At 41.0% G+C, this 21699-nt stretch overlaps 1 protein-coding gene across 3 annotated transcripts in view; it reads right to left on the bottom strand.

The window, feature by feature from the left end:
• The window catches only part of pacs2 (phosphofurin acidic cluster sorting protein 2), a 65979-nt gene that overhangs the window by 12615 nt on the left and 31665 nt on the right, over positions 1–21699 (bottom strand). For 2 of the 3 annotated variants that reach the window (XM_026151355.2, XM_026151358.2), the window contains exons 2-18: positions 11584–11671; positions 11205–11294; positions 10281–10406; positions 8475–8637; positions 8111–8184; positions 7904–7984; positions 7081–7140; positions 6839–6993; positions 5371–5461; positions 4946–5005; positions 4570–4694; positions 4294–4426; positions 3722–3826; positions 3452–3558; positions 3206–3360; positions 1378–1488; positions 413–521 (exon numbers count right to left, since the gene is read on the bottom strand). In XM_026151355.2, coding sequence (XP_026007140.1) covers positions 413–521; positions 1378–1488; positions 3206–3360; positions 3452–3558; positions 3722–3826; positions 4294–4426; positions 4570–4694; positions 4946–5005; positions 5371–5461; positions 6839–6993; positions 7081–7140; positions 7904–7984; positions 8111–8184; positions 8475–8637; positions 10281–10406; positions 11205–11294; positions 11584–11671 — 1833 coding nt within the window. The remainder of the gene's footprint in view (positions 1–412; positions 522–1377; positions 1489–3205; positions 3361–3451; positions 3559–3721; positions 3827–4293; positions 4427–4569; positions 4695–4945; positions 5006–5370; positions 5462–6838; positions 6994–7080; positions 7141–7903; positions 7985–8110; positions 8185–8474; positions 8638–10280; positions 10407–11204; positions 11295–11583; positions 11672–21699) is intronic. The other variant, XM_026151357.2, reaches the window with a different exon arrangement.

Raw genomic sequence — 21699 nt, 5'->3', positions numbered from 1 at the left:
CGCCTGAGCTAAGCTGGCTGTTTACTACTAGCAAATGTCTAATAATCTACTCTCCGTAGTTAATGTTTGCTTTAAAACCTTCTTGTGCGTGTGAGTAACTTGCACCACAGAAGCATACTTACAGCATATACGTAATAATATATGCAGTGCAGGTATTTTTAATTCAATTTGTAATGTTCAGGGAGATTCTAGTAACTTATCACTGTGGATTTCTCTTTAAATAAACATTTGAAACCCCGTTTAAAAATACTGAAAGCTCTGCATTAGAAGCATATGTTAGAGCAAACATAGACTCCGATTTTTTGACTGTAACGCCTAAAACAAAGGCTTCCATGCATCTCTGATAACAACTAGATTGTAACTTTATTTTGTCATTAAATGAGGGTGAAATCCTGAGAAAAAAAGCACGTACCTCTTCTGCTTGTAGGTGAGCATGGCCTCTGCGATAGGGAGCTGGTGAGCTCCGTTAGCTCCCACCATATACTGTGTTACCCTGGAAACTACATCTGGGTTCTCCTGGACTGTAAAGGAGACGGTGATTAGTACCTGATTACAGAGTCAGCAACATACAGTATTCATTCACCAGCCATTTTATTAGGTATACTTTACTGGTACCGGTATGGGTCAACTGTTGCCTTCAGAATTACCATAATACTTGTTATAGATTCGACAAGGTGCTGGAGATTTTGATATGTGGGCTACACACCCCTGATGAGAAAGTCCAGTTCCCCCACATCTCACAGGTGCTTCACTGGACTATGATCCAGTGACTGTGGAAGCCATTTGACTATAGAAAACTTTCTGTCATGTTCAATAAACTCCTTTGAGATGATCTGAGCGAACGTAGGAGCTTAAATTGAGACCACCAGACACGCAGCATTCGTCTGTTGTCCAACTTTGGTGCAAACTGTAGCCTCGGTTTAATGTTCTGAGTTGACAGGAGAAGCATCTGGTGTGCTCTTCTTCAGTGTCTGGCGTGTTGTGCATTTAGAGATGCTCTTCAGTGTTACTGTCCAGGCAGCTCAAAGAAAATCTGCCACTCACTGAATGTTGTTTTTTCTTTTCCCTGACCATTCTCTGTAAAACCCTAGAGATGGTTGCATGGGAAGTAGATGGCATCATCGACCATGACACATTCAAAGTCCCTTAAATCCCCTTTCTCCCTCATTTTGAGTTTAAATTTTGAGCTTCAGCAGGTCAATGCCTTATTAGATATTTGTGTTAACAAGCAAATAGGTGTACCTAATAAAGTGGCTAGTGAGCATGTAACATCATAATTATGTTTCTGGTTAAAATAATTTCAGTGGCTCTTTAAGAGCTCTTTAAACTTTGAACAAATGAGTGTTATGTTGTTCAAAGAAAAGCGTGACAGCCCACCAACAACTGGAGCCTCTGATTTGTGAAACAGGTCCCTCCAGGCAGCATCTTGGAACAAACTGTTGTATCGATAGTCAATAGTGCCGAGATACTTGGAGACTGGATGTGCACCTAAAGCCAATGGAAAAGAGAGAGAGTCATGATTTAAAAAAAACAGTGCAGAGCTGCTGCAGTTTGACATCAATATCACCACCGCGTTTCCACTACAACAAGGTTAAAACTAATATTAACAAGCAGCACTGCAATTTACACAAATACAGCACTTTTAAATATTGAAAAATTAGTAGAGCACAAGAGCTCTGAAAAAGCTGCTGGTCTGCTTTTCACAAATGTGCGAATATGAAAAAAAAACAAACAGAAAATTTGAAATATCCAGACGGCTCATGAAAGTTTTTAGCTTTAGTGGTCAAATCCCACAAAGTTGCTTTTGCTTCCTTACAGTGAGGCCCTGAGTGCACGTCGCTTTCTCATTTCTGTCATTTGTGCCTCCTTGTCTCCTCTGTCCTCAGTCCTCCTGCCTGTGCCTCTGTATGCCATGCTAAGAGATGTTACTGGATCCCAACATCTATCTGGAGGTCAGAGGTCGGAGGACAGAGGAGGCTTGCCTGAGGAGATATAATTGAGGATGCACACTTACATCCTCTGCAGAAGTATTTTTGCAGCGTATAACAGAGTTGCACACAGCTGGGATATATAAACCAGGGAAGGAGCAGAATAATTTATGTCTATTCATAAAGTGTTTGAGTTATTTATAAATTGGTCAACTATTTGATTTTTATTAGAAGTAGCCTTAAAAATAAAAAAGTCACAAACACAGTTATATCAGGGATACAGCAGACTTTGAAGCAAGGATGTCTAAGGATTTTGATAAATGTGTGTCGCCTCAGCTCCTCTCTCCTTCTTTCTTCCCTGGTTGAAGGGACTAAGATGTGAGGAAAGGAATCGAGAAGGCACAAACTGAGAACTGAGAAAGGAGCCTTGTATGACTTCCTGTTTAGCAGCTTCACAGCTGATTCTGACTGACTGACAGAAAATGGGTCTGGAAAGCAAAACCCAATAAAATAACTTATGTGAGAAATCATATAAAGTAATTTTTTCCAAGTAAGTAGCAGTAGTTTCAGTTTGCAGTCACAAATGAATATATCTTTAAAAAGTGTTTACAGCTTATAGAAGGCAAAGATTTCAGCCGATTCTGCTCCAATCATATGGATATGAAGATAATAAATTACATCATTTTAGTATGTAATGCTTCTAGCACATAGGTCAGCATGTTGTTATAAAAACATAAAACATCAACGTTTTAGTATAGCCCTTCGAGGGAAGCTGCGCCTCCTCTTGAAGAAAAGTGGAAGCATTTAGGAACCACAGCAGCTCAGCTCAACTGCAGAGTGCTGAGGTGTAGAGTGTGTAAACGTCGCCCAAGCTCTGCTGAATCTCTAACTGCAGAGCTCTAAAGCAGCTCTGGCATTAACATCAGCACAAAAACTGTGTGCCGGGAGCTTCACAGTATAGCCTCGCAGTTCCTGTCGGTGTAATGTGTAGGTGGCCCAACGCTTCTGTCCATATAGCGTACGTGATGGTTACATGGATAATCTTGCTTAACAGTCTAGCTCCACCTCTAGCCCCCAGTCCTCCACCCATGCTAACCATTTGCTTCTGCTGTAAGCGCCACCTGAAGTTTAATGGGCCTCCGTTTGTCCGTGCTCGACCTCTGTACCAACTTTAAAGAAAATCATCAAAGTAGCTTTTGCCTAATCCCACTAAACAAAAACATGACCTCACTGGTGCACCTAACAACAGAAGAGACGAGAGCTACGCCGTCACAAACCTAGAGGGATGATGAGGAACCTCATGTAGCCGAGCCAGTCAGGAGTTTTGTGGGACAGGTGGTCCACAAAAAGCCTCAGAACTGCACTGAGGTAGTGCTGCGCTCCGGCCACCGCTATCTTTATAGGAACAGGCGTCTGGGAGTTACAGTTGCAGCTAGGGAGAAAAACGAGCAGCGCAGCTCTGCATTACTGCAACATTAATCCAGAGAGTGCGTGCTTTCATAAAGCATGGGAGGCAGACTTACAATCTCTGTATGCGGGAGACGATGGTGTTGAACGCAGCTTGGATGTCAGCCGTGGTGCAGGTGCAGACCACTGGCAGATGGTGGTTTTGCAGCATGTCTGAAAGATACTGAGAGAGGAGGGACTCCATTATAAACCAATAATTAATGCTCTGTAAATCTTTAAACACTTAAAAACTACTGGTCAAAGAAAATTTAATTAATTAAATGACCTAAATGAAAATTGTATACAAGTAAGTAAGACCTTTATCTTTGAAAAGGCCTGCTGCTTACCTGGCCCTGCCAGTCAGACGTGTTGATGAGGATGATACTATCAGGGAGGTGGTTATCAGATACCAGGATGTGGTTAAGTTGGTCATACACTGTCTTTCTGGGAATCTAGGGAAGTAAAATAGGTAAACCTTAATGTTAGGTTCATGTTAATGTAAGATCTCATACTTTTCTTTTCCGGCACAATCTATTAGACATGTCTATGAATACATTAACACACGGACGGTCATTACAATAAGCACCTCTGTCCTATACATATATGCTGCCAAAACAGTGACTCTCTTGCCTGAATTGAGAATTATCTTCATATTAACTGTTTTAACATTCCTGTGCACTGGCTTATGCTTTCTGGCTGAAATTAGGCGGCCTGGTTTTGAGTTCACCCTGCTACCCTTTGTTATGTGTCTTCCCTCGACACGTTTTCCCTCCTTTCTTGTCTATTTTTCCCCGCTGTCAAATAAAGGCTAAATGCCAAAATCTTTAATATTCAGAAAATCTTTCCCACGCCTGTGAATACAAGAAAACTCATAGTTTTTGGTTTGTTTTTGGTTTCCCCTGCACTTCTACCCTCCTACCTGTAGGTGGCATCTGGTATCCAGAGACCGCTCATTGTCCAGGCTGTTGGCCCTCTCATTCTGGGGCCTGCTGGGTTGGCGCTCCTTCAGCGATGTGCTCCTGCCTCGCCTCCCTGCCAACTTTGGTTCCTGCCTAAAAGCAAAAAAAGCAAAGGAAGAGAGAGACAAGTTAAACAATTCTTTGCATTCAGACATGAAGAATCATGCGTGCGCATTTACAGCGTTGCCTTTACAGGCTTGAAATAAGTGTGTTATCATTAAATTATGTATATTTACCTGTTGGATGAAATGATAAGAGACTCTGTTTTGGTCATTTTGCCACTCGGTGGGAGTCTCTCTAAAAACGTGTCCATGTTGTCCATCTCCAGCTCTGTGGTTGGGGTCACCGCCTCTGGCTGCTCCTGAGGGGAAACAGAAGCAGAGAAAAACTGGAACAGTGTTTATGAGCTAAGAGCTGGCAGATGTGTTTCTGCATTCTTGCTCTTCAACACTTTTTCACATCTTAAATGCCTTAAGGATCGTCTTTGGATTACAGGTTTTATTGACAGTCTTACAGAGAACACAGGAGATCTTCTTTAGCCTTTCTTACATATAATAAAAATACAATATTGAGTCAGTGCATCAATCTGAAAAAGCTTAGATTCACACTCACAAAAGGGATGTTATCAGACACGCCGTCATCCCCGGTGCACTTGGTTTTATCTGGGTCAACCTGGAGTGAGGTTGTGGGAAGAATAATAAACATCACCTGGATTTGATGGACTCTGGGAAACTTTAATTTCAGAGAAAGTAAAGCATTGTCTGACTCGACATATCATCATGAATTGTTAGTTCAACTGAAGCCCTACAGTTTCGCAAACAGGCAACCAGAGGGATAAACCTGAAGGCTGAAGGAAAAACCTGAGCCGGAGAAGCCATCAGAGCAGCTCACCTGCCTCCAGCTGTTCACTCACATGTTACTTAACTCATTTGTTTAAGTGAAGGAGGAGATTTGAAATCAATTAATGTGGAAGATAAGCAGAAACTACTGGAGGCCATTTGGTGTTTCACAATGTGCTCGTCTGTCGGGGGTCTCACCGGGCTGGGAGGCTCCCTGTGGCTCCGAGTGCTGTGGATGCTGCCAATCTCAGTCTGAGAGCTCGAGAGGGAGAGACCCTCGAAATATGGCCTGAAACAGAAGAAAAATACATTTGTTTCACATCATGTAAATATACCTGCTGAGGTTTATTGACTTGGCAGTCTCCTCTGAGTGAGGGGGTAAGTACACGGCCAGAAATGAGTTCAGTCTGTCAAGCATCCATTCCTAAGAAAGAGAAACAGGGCGAAACGGCTGATCTATGCCAAATTACACAAGAACTGGACTGAAAATCAGTCTTATGGAGTGAGGAATCCAAATCTGAACGTTTGAGTTGTGCAAACTCTGTTTTGACTTGCATATTATATTTCCAAGTAAGTTTGCACATGTCCCAATAAACTCTGCACCTGTTTCCCACACATAAACACATGAGTCTTTTGGACCGTTTTATAAATCGTTTTTAAACATTTTCACTATTCAGAATATTTTTGGAAAAATATGGACCAACTGTAACAAATTAAAAAGAATTTCTGCCAACGTTACATTAGAGCAGGTAAAATAGACGCAGCTGCTGTGAACTGGTTTGCTGACTTACACAGAGAAGCCAGATTTGACTGATACACCAAGTAAATCGCAGATTCACACCTTGTCAGTCACAAAGAGGCCACATCCTAAAGCGCGCCCCTCCTTTGTTGTCTATTTTAAGGAATATTTGAGGGAATATCTTGTAAACGGGAAAACTATTTACAAAATAAACATTGTGCTGTATTAACAAAGAGCTGAAACTTGTAAAGGTACGGTGGCTCTGAGAGGCCAAACAGACTGCAACTTAAGAAAACTCCAGGGAAGTGTTTCTGGGGAGACAATAACCCGACGGACCAGTTGCAGGAACCCAAACCATAGTAGGTGTGTTTTATCACGATTCATATAATACTGATGACGGATTTTTAGGCTAATAGTTAGGCTAACACTAACTTACCTCTCATCTTTTCTTTCCTCACAAAACCAATAGATCCTCCACTTCTTTTAAGTGTCTCCCAGCGCAATTATTAGCATATTTTGGTTCCTGCAACCGGTCCGTCGGGTTATTGTCTCCCCAGAAACACTTCCCTTGTGCTTTTGGAAATCTGTTTTTTCCTATTTCCGTTGTCGTTTTTCCCATTTGCGTTGTGTTTTGTGTGCTTTTGCAGCATTTTTCTTATTGCTGGAGTTTTCTTAAGTTGCAGTCCTTTTGGCCTCTCAGGGCCACCGTACAAAGGAGAACATAAACTCAATTGAGGTCACAGATTAAAGTGAGCAAAAGGTGCTTTTCTTACAGATTTATATACAATAAAAGATATGTCTGCAACAAGAGGACTGCCCCCTGCTGGCGATTAGAAAGACCAGAAGCTACATACAGAAGCTATATACAGTCCATGTAGTCTAACCAGCAGGAAATCCATGAACACCATGGATAAGTGTGTCACTCACTTGAGTTTAGGTTTCGGCGTGCTGAGGACGCTGTCGTCATCATCCATGTCTGGGCCGCTGTCGCTGGGGTTCTCAAACTCCACGCTGTCCAGGTCCACATCCTCCTCCTCCACATCGGGAGGTGGCTCTGCAGGATCTTGCTCCGAGTCCAACACCTTCACAAATACAAAAACATCACATATCCGATGGCTCTGCAGCTCCACAGTCAGACGACCAGACCAACGCAAGACAGTGACACTCACCTCATCTGAAACTCTGAACCTCTTCAGAAGAGCCACCACACGCTGCTTAAAGTTCTGCTGCTAAAACACAGGAGAACAAACGCAGAACCGCAAGTCAGATTGTGACCTAGTTCTGAATTACTTCGGCCAGTGCAAAAAACAGCTGCAGCCACTGCTGAGCCCAACTTAGTAATTTTACCAGCAGTAGATACATTTGCAGTGTTGGCCGGGTATCGATTTTGCAGTGTGTGCTCATGTAAATCAATAATCAAGCAACATCATCCTCCATCTGCTTTCTGAGGCTTTCATCTGCTGCTCTGGCTTGCTGAGCCTTATAACATCCATCATCTGCTGTTTAGGTTTGTTGAAAAGCAGCTAATTATAGGTGTGGCGCTTTTTTTATAGCAGTTTTCTGCATCCAGAACCTTCTTGCACTATGTAGTAGTTTTACCTCAGGTATAAACAAATGAAAAGTAAAACCCACGAGTCAACTGGACTCCCAGGCCCAGTGCAGCAACAGAGCTTCAACAGAATCTGGAATAATTTTTTTGCGGTTCAGGACACGTGCCAAGATAAAGAAAGAAACTAAATTATCTTTACAAGAGAAGCCAATTAACCTTGGTTAAGCTGTTAGAGTGCAGAAAGGTGAAAATGGCGACAAAATTAATCTAAAGCTCTCTAATTAACACGGCTTTCTTCATCAGGCCAAACTCTTAAAATTTAAGTTGTCACGCTGTGGTTGGATGGAGAATTAACCACACATCCACTGTCACAGAGAAAGCTTTGTTTCCCTGCAGGCAGGATGTTCAGAGTAGATCTGCAGTTGCTGTTTCACATCTCTTACTCTGGTGATGGAGGGAGTCCTTACAATCGACCTCCTTTGCTTCTTTGGTTTTCTCACGTCATACTCGTCATCCTCGAGATCCTGAAAACATGAAGGACACATGTTTAAACCAATACAGAGAGAATACAGACTGACCTGAATAATGTAAAACATGTTATCCCCCCAAACTGCAAAAGCCTTTAAAAATAAACAAATAAATAAAATCACCTGTGGCTGCACGGCGTCATCGCTGGCCTCCTGCTCTGAGGAGAAGCTCTCGTACTCTTCTTCTGAGTAGTTATCTGGAGACAGCAGGCAGATTAAAGACTGAGTGTAGAAGATGCTTCATACATTTTTCGATGACCCCTTTAAAATTTGACAACCAGCCAGTTTCTAAATATATGCATGATGTTGCATGCTACCTGGATTTTATTGCTTTCATGGTGATTAGAGAAAGAGAAGTGGGGGAAAAAAACACTCTAAACCCTGTGAAACGCCACTCTGTTTAACTCATCAAGCATATTAGGTGATTGTGATGGCGTCACGCTGTTTTTGCCTCAGAGCATCAGGGGTAATGAGAAGCAAAGCATACCAGAGCATTTGATCTTCTGTCCCCCCTGCAGGGCTGCCTCCTCATGGTCTATTGGCTGACTGGACAGGGAAAAGATCCAGATCTCTGCCACTTTTCCAAGCATGTCTTTCTGGTTGCTGCAGAGAGGCAGAACCTGGCCTCCCTCTGTCGGGTGCTGCATCACCTGCGAGAGGCCAAACATCATGAGCGAGAGAGGAAATGCCCAGTTCAGTCACCTCCTGCAGGTACTACACTACCTAAGAGGCTTCACACAAACAGCTGAAGGTCAAATGCCTTCTTCCACAGCACCTAAGCAGAGAACAAACCCAGGTCACTTAAGGACAATACTGCTGAAAATCAGACCGATCCTTTCTGTTCCAACAGTCTCACGAGACTGCATACATCCCCTTGCAGCAGCTTACACTGTATCCTATGTGGTAGGTTTTGTTCACAGATTTAAATCCTTTAGCTGAAACTGTAGGGACTGTTTCTTTCTTTCGAGTCAGTACAGCTCTGTGCTTCTTCTTTCCCCCCCCCAATCTCAGCTGCATTAATGCTTTTTTTATCCTTCTCTCAGCTGCCGAGATGTGACCTTAATAAGCTCCGCTGAGCTTTGTCAGCCAAATGGGAACTGCTTGGTGGATCAGCATCATGTGCAGTGAAATCAAGCCATTCATTTGTGTCTTCAAGGTTTTCTTAAAACACAAAAAGCCTGTTTCTATTTTTTCCTCCATTTTTAGCGTCTTTCTGATGCCGCTGTACATATGTTTGATGATTTTACAAATGCTTAATATCTTATGCAAAGATCATGGAACTGCACCTAAAACATAAAAGATTCATCTACTAAAAGTATAAGAGAATAAATGCATTAAACCTGTGTTATTGCTATTAAACTGTCAATTTTCTTCATGGTGGTTACAGAAAATTTTCAAAGAGAAGTTACCTTCTTTTTATTTGGATTTTGAAAAGATGGGGGGAAAAAAACAGGCCTGCTGGACAACATTCAGTACAGAGTCTGTGAAGCAGCTGTTCACTACCACAACGAGGTACAAGGCATGACAAAGATATGATATATTACTGTACTCAGCCTCAGCATAATTCAAAGCAGCAGCAAAGAAACTCAAAATTATTTAAAAAAAACTGCTAAGAAATCCAAAACTGACTATAAATTCTCACCATAAACACAAAAAGAAACTAAAAAATGCCTACAAACAACAACACAATGCACAAAATGACTTGCAAACAACAAAGACACAAAATTTATTAAAGTAAAAGCCAAACCACTGCAAAGAGAATGACCACAGACAACCAACGCAACAACAACACCAACAGCTTGACTTGTGGTTTGAGATTTGAGGTCGCTGTGTGTTTCTTTAAGTTTGAGAGTCTATATAGGACAGGATCTTTTACAAGTCTGTGCCAAGGGCTCATAATCAGTCACTTGGTTTTTGGATGAGCACAAAAAGCTGCCCAACATCTCTTTGGGTTATGAGCCCTAATTCAGAAGATACTTTTATTAGAACTTATAAGCCTCTAATTTGAACAACAATAAAATGTGTATTTATTTAATAAAAATCATAATCTGGGTTGAAACGGGGAAAAAAAAGAACTGTATCCACACAGAGGGACATGTTAAGGATAATTTAAGGCTTTCAATTATTACTTATTTTTAAGTGTTTTAAGTGTTTTGGCACGATGGTAGAAAAATGACCGGCACTTTTCTGCTATTAAAGAGAGTCTTCAGAACACAAGTGCAGCAGAGCTCCTGAACCCACTGTTAACACTTGAGGCGAAGAACATGAGCATATATGCAGGGCAAGACTGTACCTCTGACATATCGATAGATCCAATCGCGAGAGTCTTGTAGCCTAAAATGGTTCGGTTCTTGTATCTTTTCCGCCGCTGGAGCATGATCTGCAGCTTGTTTCCTTCCCGCTTTAAGAAGTGTGGGTACTGAGTGTGAGAGAAACAGGAAAACAAGGAGGAAAAAGTGTAAGTTACTCATTCATACTTGGACCCACAGCTTGGAGTATAGATTTGAGCAAAGGTCTGTTGATATTCTATATTTCACTCAAAGTCCATAAAAAGACAAAAAAACAAAAACAAATACATAGAAAAAGCCAGCACTGGTGTTCAAAACCATCAGCGAGGCAAACTGGAGCACTGCGGGACAGTTCCTTCATTAGAGAGGTGCTGTAGTTTTCCTTCGAGTCAGCTGCACATAATCATAAACTGATGAACTGTTCACTTAAAATGACAAATGCTAATTACTGCATTACGAGCAATTCAAACATCCTCAATTAAAAGTCGCCTAATCTGCCTCTTCATCACCCTGTGGGTTTGTTTTTGAAACCGAGCTGACTGAAAATAGTCCAGAGACACGCCATTAAAGTTTGCCTCAGCCTCCAGCTTGTAGTGAACGCGTGTGCGTGCACAAATTGATGCAGATTTTGTTGTTGCCAGGCTTAATATCTGTGCACGCTCAAAGACTAATACATGCTTTCAGCACTGCGGAAAATACATTTCTTCATTTCTTACAATACTCAAAATGATCTATAATGGAACTGTGTTACCATGGCAACTATGGCAATAAACCTCATCCCACGCATAGTTAACAATGTCAGATGTTACCTCGGAGAAGAAGAACAAATGCAGAGTTAAGACCTGTTCCCATATGGTTTATTTGGGAACATATGTTTGAGTTTTCTCATTGTTGTTTTTTTTAAGGTGATGATTTTTTTTCTCCTTTACCTGCAGCGAGAAGGTGAGAGCCAGATCAGTCTCCACAGACCCACTGGGTGGCAGCACAATCTCATGGGACCTTAAAATCCGTTTGGAGCCCTGCAAAAACACACATGAATATTTAAATAATTTAAAAAATACTAACCCTTTGGTGTTTCATTTAATGAGCACTATATGCTGAAAGTATGCACTCTCTCTGAAAGCTGCTACTTACTTTGCAACACTTTATAGAGTGTGCATATGAAGGACCTAAAATGATGCGTACTACCATTTAAAACAAAACATTTCTTTAAATGACCAAAATGAGATCAATCAACATGACTACCTCAACCAGGACACACAAACCACATTCTGTTGTGTTGTGTTTATAACTGTATGTAGAGCGTACCTGGATTTTTACTGCTATGACCACAGAAATCAGCTCTTTATCAAGTTCCCTCATGACGACCAGCTTCTTCAGGGTCAGACTGCACAATCTAAACACAGACACGCAGAAAGAGATGAAGGCAGGAAAACATGTTTAGTTTAGTACTGCTGGGGTGTTTTTAATAAGCACAAACACATGAGTCATTCACAACAACCCAGATGGTGAGTTTACTAAACACGCTCAGGAAAAGAGATGACGGCCAACAATTGCACAGAACACGTACAGAACTGCGCAAAGGTCTCGAGCCACCCTTTACTTCTTCAGGTTTCCATCCATGGAGTCAGATTTTCTTGTAATTTATAGTTCCCCAGGCTTTCTGATGGTCTATCAAAGTTTTTCTTTGAACACCGGCTGCTTTTTATCTTATTTTCAGATCAGTCGTATAACCTGTGACTCATTCAAGCATAAAAACTGCACCTAACTATTAAAAAAAATGCAACACATAACACAGTTTGACAGGCATAAAAATAAGATTTTTGCACTAAGATGATTCCCAAAGAGCTATCTCCAGCAAATGAACAGTATCTAATATTCATGTCATTAAAGGAATAGGAAAAAATCCAGTAAAGACTTAACACAAGACGTGCAAGATTCATCCCGCCCTTCAGTTGATCCAGCTAGTGTTCAATAAAGCCTCATCAGAAATTGTCTCAGTGGCTTTCAAGTAGCTATTTTTATGGCTGACGTATGCCAGATTACACAAGAAGTGGACTCCAATGATGGAAACAGGTCTTTTGAATCCAAATTTTAACTCTCCTGACCTATTAATTGTTATCAATATGTGTGTGGAGGAGGTCAGGAGAGACCGTGAATGTCTGGTCGAAGCTCTGTCATTGTTTGGGGCTACATTGGACCCAGTGGTGTTGGGGATCGTGCCAAAACTAATAGGTTTATGAACACAGAAAAATAATGTCACACTGTTTTTCCATGTTTGTTTGAACACGTTTCAAAAATTTCCCATTTTCGAAACAGAAAGGATCCTCTGTATTTTGCCCAAAGATGCTGCCGGCGTGATCGAGCCACCGACCCACTCTACCTCCTGAGACTCTGTAGAAACGTTTGTGGGTTGTAGCATTGACACATTTAGTAGAAGAGAAGAAGAAAAAAAAAACTGCCTTTAGGCCATGTTGCCAGAAAGACTTTCATTTAAACTTCTGTTGACATTTTTCTTTTAGAACTCTTTAACTTTGACTTTAATGGACATCTCCTGCATAATAGGCACTCCTGCAAATATTGATAAGTCTTCTTAGAGCTGTAGCTTTCTAGAGTGGGGGATTAGCTGCCATTATATACAGTGTACATAAGACACAAGTGTATGATCGTGTTGATTTTTACCACAGATTTAATGACATATCAGTACAGAAACTCGGGGATTCACAGATTATGCAGAGGGAGGTGTTGCAAAAGTATGTCTTTGCTTTGGGTTTTCACTTCCAGTGCTGATGTGTAAAATTTGTCTGAAATCGAGACGTGCACGACCGGCAGACACGGCGGCTTATAACAGCTAATGTGATATTATTTTGATGTAAGCCGGATAGCGGGTATTATGAGCCCCTTACTCTTCTATTTGATCCAAGTGTCAACCAAATATTCACATTTAGGAACTTTGGCTTTTTAATTAATTTCGAGGTTGCAATCAAACATGTGACCAGAAGTGGCCCGTGAGCACCTAAAAGTGATCTCCGTTCAGAATAACGACAAAAGAAAATCCCATCTAACTGAAAGTGAAGTTCACACGAACATTTTCCTACACTTCTTAGTCTAACTTGAAGGGAACCAAGGGTTTTGCAGCAGGCTGAGCTAAATCCTCTTAGTCGTCATCAACCAGTAGAGCAGAAGAGCAACAGTGAAGGAGAACAGTGGCGGGGTAGCATTGTTAGGGTGGTGTGTGTTGAGGAGGGGGGGCTGCTTTAACAAGCCTGTCACGACTTTTTTCAGGCACTTCCTCAGAAAACGTAAGAAGAAGAAAAGTTTTGTGTGTGTGTGTCTGTGTTTTTTCCCCCTAAAGGAGCCATTCTTTCGAGGCACTTTGGCTGCTTTGACTAAATCATTCAGAGCAGGCTCAGTCTGGAGGTCAACCAATTATCATCTGGCTCTCCTTTTTACGGCAAAATTAAACAGTGTGTTCACAGTGCTGCTACTTCGAATGACATCACTCCTAAATTATTCGGGTGCATTCAGGAGTAAAAGTAGCTATTCACCAAGTTTTGTTGGTTAAAACAGCCATGGGAGGCACGGAAGAGAGAAATGTCTGAGTGAAAGTCCAAGGCGGCTGCATTATTAAACCATCAACCATATTCAGTATCGTTTAGCAAGACAGCCTCATTGACCTTGTAAGTAATCTCAATCCTCTCTGACTTTCCTATTTTGAGAACAGGAAACGAAGAGGTGAGGCGGCACCGGTATCAGTCAGAAGCTTCCAAACCGCACAGTCTGCTGAGCGACAATTATAAAGTCGTGTCTCTGCAGCGGAGAGGTATCAATCATCCTCGAGGGAAAGGAAAACACTGCGACAGAGAGACGAGATGCCACGACAATGGCAGGTCTGAAGAAGCCCTAGCAGGCTGAATGAAGACTTTTCTGTTCTTCAGCTGAGACAGGACCCAAGAAATCCCAGGCACAATGGAAGCAAACCAAATGAAGGCTCGCATTGTGTGCGAGCTGCCTCACACACAGACAATATGCAGCATTCTTGTACTCCTGTTTTGTATTCTACCCTGTTCCCATTGGTCCCAAGCCAACAACAGCATCTGTCTGAGCTATGCTATAGGTGTCTAGATGTTGATTTGAGTAGGCACTGACAGCTGAATGATACCTGCTGCACAGACTGCACATTTGGCTTTTTTGTCCTATTTTGCAGCATTGGGGTCAAATCTACTTAATGGAACTAAAGTCAACCACTGATATCACACGACTGGTCAAACAACCCTCTGACGTTTGTTTGACTTTCTTCGCTGAGTAACAGTGGTCACATTTTTGGCCCTTTCACTAAGCAGTGGAGTGAAAATGTATAAGCTTTGCAAATGTAGAATCTATTGCACAGCTGTTGCATTGGATTGCATCGAATCTGAAAAAAGTGTACCAAATATACCCATCTATATACAGTACTATGCAAATACTTGGACAACCCCCATTTCTTTATATTTTGGGATAAAAACGGGAAATAGGTGCAATATGTATTAAAATGTGCTAACACATGTGGAAATACAGTATATAAGGCAAAAACTGTTCTGTTATAATTTGGCATTAATCGACCGTTCCCCCCTTTCCCTACCTTAAGAATGGCTTCTTGTTGACAGCATCCCTTTTGAGTCCTGTGGTTTTTATTTTCTGTTTCTTAAGGACATGACTTTTAGATACCGTTCACCTGCTGCAGATAGTTTTTTTGTTTGTCTGCCACTTCTTTTTTCCTCCACTTGTCCAGTTTCATTAAAAATTTAAAGTCACCCTGCACACTCTACAAACATATGCCAAGCTTTTGACTAATACTTCTTTTGGAATCACCGTGCTTTTGAAATAATAATATTTTCTGTCTGTCAAGCTGTTATCGTTGATAGTTTTCAGAGATTCAATCAAAGAAATGATAAAAATGAGGGGTGGTTAATGACTTTTGCTCTATACGTTAGATACTATATGACAACATTGTGTTGTTCCTAAGAAAATGTATTGTATTTATTTTCGCATAATTCCCATCTCTGCCTGAGCAAACTCCATGTAGCCTGGTACGAGACATCTGTGGTACCGCCTACATATGTCTGATGTTCTGCTCATCCATGTTTTCCCCCCATCGCAGAACAAAACTAAACAAAAAGACAGAAAAGAAAGACTGGAGCGGGCATCTTCTTAGGCCTGAAACTGCAAACCTATTACTACAAAGCCAACAAAAATGCAGCACTTAAGATGTCAAGCAGTAAATCTAAATGCAGACGTAAACGTTACCATTCACTTTGTCCACTTTAGTGTTAATTGGGCCATTTTTACATTATGCAATCCCATTACCGCTCTGTGCTATAACACTGTGACGTATGGGCAGGAGAAACTGTCGTCAGCTCAGCCTTGAATGTTAAGTGCATAATTTCATTCAGTTGAGTATGAAGCCAGGACTAAAAAGGTTAATAGCTCTGTTTCTGTGCAGTGCACAGACTCTCAGGAAGCCTTTAACAGTGAAGCACTGTAACATATTGTAAATCATGATCTGATAATTGCCCTTTCAGAGGGAAGCTTCCAAGTGAAAAGTTACTGGTCATTGATGCTAACAAGGAAAAACGATAGACGTCATTTTTATAATTTCTGAATGTCATATGTTGTAAAGACATAAAGAAAATCGACAATTGCACCGGACTTAATAATGTTAATTGATAATTAATATTAATACAGTGGTTTTACCAATAACATAACTCCAGGAAGCTTCCATTAGTTTGCTTGAAGGCTGTAAAAGTTGGTGAGGCCGTGAGGAGTATCCGACTCAGCCTGAACAGCTTCACTGTTCCAAAGAACAATATATGACAACAATGCACAGTGCTGGCGTTTCACTCAGCAGCTGCTGCCTTTTTCACTCTGCATTGAACTCGAAGGCGTTCCCACCACTTCGCCATCTCCCGCAAGTGAGTGCACACATCGACACTCGTGCTCACACACAGCCGTGCTGCTGGCGCTGGAGCAAAGAAACCTGTTCCCTGTTCTGTCCCCTCTCTGTCACCCCAGGGGAGACTCCGGCCTTAAGAAACACACGGCCTGCTGCCTCGAGCGTTGCCTGCCAAATCCCGATCCAGTGGCCAAGCTCGGCACAGATGCTCTGGCAGAGGGAATTAGCATCGGGCCCAGTGTGGTGCTGTGATAGCACCATCACATTTGCTTCTTCTGCCAACAGCAACACTCCGACAGGAATTTGTTTTGGTGTCACTGAAAATAAACACCATTCACTGGTGAAACAGGACAGAATCATATTGATACCACACACTACAAGAAATGTCCTGAAATGTGTCTATTATGAATCATGAACTTTTTCATTTGGATCACTGAACCTACCCTGTTAAAAAAAGAATAAAGGAGCAAAATAACAGGATAAAGACCCTGATACTGCATAGTGGACAGAAAATCACATTTTCAGATGGAAAGATGTTAAAACCACTTAGTGTAATACCATCGTTTTAGCTACATTGCTCAGTTTGCATCTATTGTTGCCATGACAATGTCTTATTCAAGATATGTGCAGTATCTATCTCAGTACTCTATAACTGCTCTGTTTGTATAGTTGTAAATCTTGTCCTTGAAGAAGGTTCTGGCTGATACGCATCTATGAACTTTATAACATTTAATTGAAAATTATTAAATATCCTGGAGGATCTTTCTGACTTCTGTGTGTGGATAGTACAGATGGATTTTACCACCCACTCCTCTAAGCATTAACATGCCATCCTAAAACAGAGTACCTATTTCCAGGTGCTGATCTTATACCCAATTTGCACACAGAATTAAAGTGTAGTCTATTTGATATTTATCTTTTATTGCTCTCAGGGCTGCAATCAAAAGAATAAAAACTAAAACTGTCCTTTAGACATTAGTTTAATGAAATCCTCAATTTATAATCCATCAGATTCTCCTGTCATTTAAAGATAAGGCTGTGATCTTGATAAGTCTGTTAACTTAGGCAGTTGGCATCTCTTCTCCAGTCTCACTGACCAAAGCACTTAAATTGCTCACTCATTCATTCAGCACTCTTAATGTCAAACTACTGCACACTCTTCCTCTCACCCCAGCTCTTCTTCATTGTCTGCAGCAGCTGTGTCGCTTTCAGTCTGTATTATGTGTTTAATCTCTTCGTATAGTTTTTTTTACTTCATTTGTAACATCAGCTGCTCTTCTGCCAGTGAACTTACACATAACTGTGATTGATCAGATGCTGCCAGCATGACTCCGTTCATGTGTACGCTCTGGGGAAATGCTCAGTTAATTTATGGAGGTGATTGCTAGTTTTCTGTGACTGCCACTCTGTGGTGGAATGAGTTTTGGCTGAACATCCTCCAGTAACTGGTCAGCACTTTATGGAAAGGGTGTGAAGGATTGTCCAATACTGTCTGTAATTTGCACAGCATGCTCCTTTCTGACTCTGCCATCACAGTCAAGCTCCACACCCACAACATTACTGGCACTGAGGATCAGTCTGCTGGTGTGTGCTGCTCTGACTGCTGGCCCAGCACTCCACAGCATAGAGGATCTCCACAGACTAATAAAACATCCAGAAAATCGCCCAGTAGATATTAAAAGACCTCAGTCATCTGAGAAAGGAATGACTTCAACCCTTCTCGCAGAGGGCTTCTACTTTTTCCAAATACTGGGGTATTTGTAATCCTTCATCTCACACAGACCCCTTGGATGGAAACAGGGGGTCACTGCTGTTCTGGTGCTCATCAACCAGCTTCTTCTCCTTAATCGAGACTATAAATAACTTAACAACAAGCCAGCAAACACTGAGGTTACTCAGAATTTTTACAAAATTCTCAAGCACAACTCTAACAAATACTATACAACTGAATATACAGCACTTTGCAACTTTCAAAAAGGAGCTAGGTTGCATTTTATTAATAGACGCAGCTGCATATTGGCATCTTTACACGGGAAAGCATTTAAATTTTACTGGAATTTAAATGAAAGCTGATGTTTTGTTTCTTTAGTCGAGCACAGCATTAGCTTAAACAGGCAAAAGACAAGTTAAGTACAAACGTGGCAGATCAGCTCAGAGAAGTATCTCTCCCTTTTTTTTTAAAGGCTCTGCAAGCCACTTTGCAAGCCGTCCTAACCCCAGCTGCTCCTTTCATAATGTATCTGACTTTTTCTGTGTCATTGCTTTCACCGAGTCCCGCTCTATTATGTGTTCAGAACCGCATCTCAAGATAGAAATAATTGTGTTATGGATTCAGTGAAATAAAATCTATAATTTCTTTTAAGGAATCATTTTAAAACTAAATTCTTTAAAAAAAAGCACACTCACGGAGGCAAGGGAAGAGCACAACAGCAGAGACTTGAGGTTCAGTTTCAACTCCTGGATTTTCACCTTCTGTTAATAGTGTGAATTGAGCAACTGGACACTGGGAGCTCTGCAGCATTGAGCAGCAAACTGCATCGATAATGAGATTTCCTATTTCACACTGTGACTTCCTGCCCTTTTGCCCCACATTCCACCCACACACCAAGGCACTTAAAATAGATGGTAGAGCATGATATAGGAATTAGGTAACAATATCAGATTTCTGATTTCATGAGTGAAACAATCTCAGGGGTCTGGTGGGTTCTACAAGACAGTGGGTACTCTGCCTTCGTGTAAGCTAATACAACGTGTAAGCTAATACAATACAATCCAGCTTCAACAATAATGTACCACATGCTGCTTTTGTAGAAACTGAGTCTTAGACCATGAAGCAAATGACAAAGTAAAGGGTTTACCATATAGCAGTATGCTTTTTTATTAAAAGCTTGGAGAGAACTCAATATTTTTCTTAGAGGAGCGGTGGAGAATCATTTTTCCCCATCAGTGCAGAAATTTTTTATGGTGAAACACAAATTCACTCTTAAATAACAAGCCAGTCAATCTCATCACACGACACAGGCCGTGTCATGCTTTCTGCATCTTTCAATCACTAAGAGAAAATCCAATTTCTGAATGTGTCGAACTGATAATGGACTTGAGCCAGCCTTGTAATGTTCACACTTCAGGGCTGAGCAGAAAGAAGGATTTCAAAGCTGCACAAAGCACTATAGCTGCAGCTCTTCTACACCTTCAGCACTCCAACCTCAGGCTGGCTGAGCCAGCGAAGCAGACTGCACCAAATTGTACCACAAAACCTTTCCTTTCCAGTTCACAACGCAGTCTTTTCCTCAGAAACTGAAATCTGATCTGGGGTTATTCTCCAGGGTAGTATTTATTAATAAAAAATAATCTCATTACACTCTAATTCCATTAATTGTTCAGGTTTTATCATATTTGAGAATCTACAGGCGGCGGTGGAAAGAAGAAGCCACACTTGTCAGCGCTCATGGCTCTTTCCTGTCTTTACACAGCGTGTGGATTTGATCCGTGTTTGGGATTCTTTCCTCACTAATAAAATGAGTATTTAACTCACAGCTGGGAGCCAAAGGGAACGACTTGCCTCTGCAGCATAAAGCAGCATTTTTTTATTAGCAACACTTAAAAGCGTTTCACCTGCAGTTTGGCTGTTGTTCAATGTACTACTGAGCTCTCAAGACACAGAGGAAGCATGCTGTATCCGTTTGCTTGTATACAGGAGGGTAATTAATGATCTTTAAATGGAGATAAAGTGCATGGGTCTTAAATTTTCTGCCTGCAAAGTTGGTGCATTAGCCCGCTCCATGCCGGCAGACCGAGCCAAACATGCGACAGCTGCGCCAGCATGAACCCAGGACTGATGGGAAACAAACTGATGGCAGTGGCAGTTGGACAGTCTCTGATAATCCTTTTTAATTCAGACACTTTAGTTTGCAGCATGAATTTTCCGGCCTGCCAGGGAATTGTTTTGTTTCTCTGCGTCTAATGTAGGTTAACAGGCAGCCATTAGTTATGAATAAAGTAGAGTGCAGACCATGCGAGCGTGTGCGTAAGCAATGATTTTGAGTGCTCGCTGCTTTGCAGGCTGGAATGCATTAAGAGCCAGTTTGATGTGTGTCATACTGATGCACTTCTCCTGGTCTGACATTTCTATGAGTACAGCCAGCACTGTGAAAGGCTTAAGCGAACAGCTGATATCATATATTTCACTACAGCATTTATGTGTCCTATGTTGCATGTTTATCAAAGTAAATCTGTTTGGAAACTGACACATCCTGAAAGTACCAGTATCTACAAAAAACTTGGAAAAAACTAATATTGGACAAAGTGTGACCAGATGCTACACTGAGGTTTATCCTGTCTTGGTGCAGAATGTTATCCAAACATGTAACTCCCAACTATTTTTGTTAGATATGCTCCCACGGGCCTGTCTGATAAGCTCCAACACCCATCATGCTTCAAATGTATCCATCTGATTTCATATTAAACCAATGCTACCACAACTGAATCAGCTGAAAAGTCAAAGTTTGGATTTTTATTGCTGCAGTTTGGAGGGAGAACAGTACATTATATTTACAGAGTAATTCATGTAACTTTATGTACTGTTCAATAGGTTTTTGACTGTTTCAACCATTTATCTATTTATAGATAATTGGTATCCATTTATTTAATTTTTTAAGCACTTGCAGTTCTGTGCACAAATCCTTATTTTTCACTTCCAGGGAGTCAGACTTTCTCATATTATACTAAAGTGGTCTTGATCAATAGTTCTCCAGGCTTCATGAAGGTCTTTCGAAGGTTTTCAGTCCTTGTGCCTGACGTTTTCAAAGGTCAAACGAAATCATTTAACCCTGACATGTGACTCATTAAAGCATAAAGACTACACCTAACTTGTGTTGTGTCAACACAAAATATTTTAAACTGCATGTTTAGATGTTAAATGTTTAGACACTTTGTTATTAGCAACCTTTTACCAAAATACACCACTTGTTTTCATTTTTTAGTATGAATATGTGTGAAGAAAATGCAAAATGTAACAGTTTGACAGGCATAAAAATTATATTTTTGCAGGAAAAAGATTCCCACAGAGCTTTTAGCTGAAGACACAATGTGCAGTATGAGGACAGTGTTCAAAACACAGAGGATATTATTCAATTCAATTTTTATCACAACAACAGACGCCTCAAGACACTTAATATTGCAAGATAAAGAGCCTACAATAATACAGACGACACCTATGAGCAACCACTTGGTGACAGTGGGAAGGAACCAGGCTCAGGGAGGGGCGCATAGACCTCACTGTTACACCTGCTAGTAAGAGAAAGTTTGCACACAAATAATTTTCTAGCAGCTTTTCCAAAATGATTCAGACATCACAGGCACAGAGGGGATGATTGCAAGAGTCCAAGCAATCAGATAAAAATAAAATAGAATTTAAATGTGTGAAATGATTAAAAAAAAAAACTAAAAATGTTTATTTAAAGAAAAATGTGATCTATATTTCAGGCGTTGTA

The sequence above is a fragment of the Astatotilapia calliptera genome, chromosome 19 (assembly GCF_964374335.1).
Source record: "Astatotilapia calliptera chromosome 19, fAstCal68.1, whole genome shotgun sequence".
Taxonomy (NCBI): Eukaryota; Metazoa; Chordata; class Actinopteri; order Cichliformes; family Cichlidae; genus Astatotilapia; species Astatotilapia calliptera.
The sequence above is the reverse complement of the archived record's forward strand: the minus strand, read 5'-3'. Positions and strand labels throughout refer to the sequence as shown.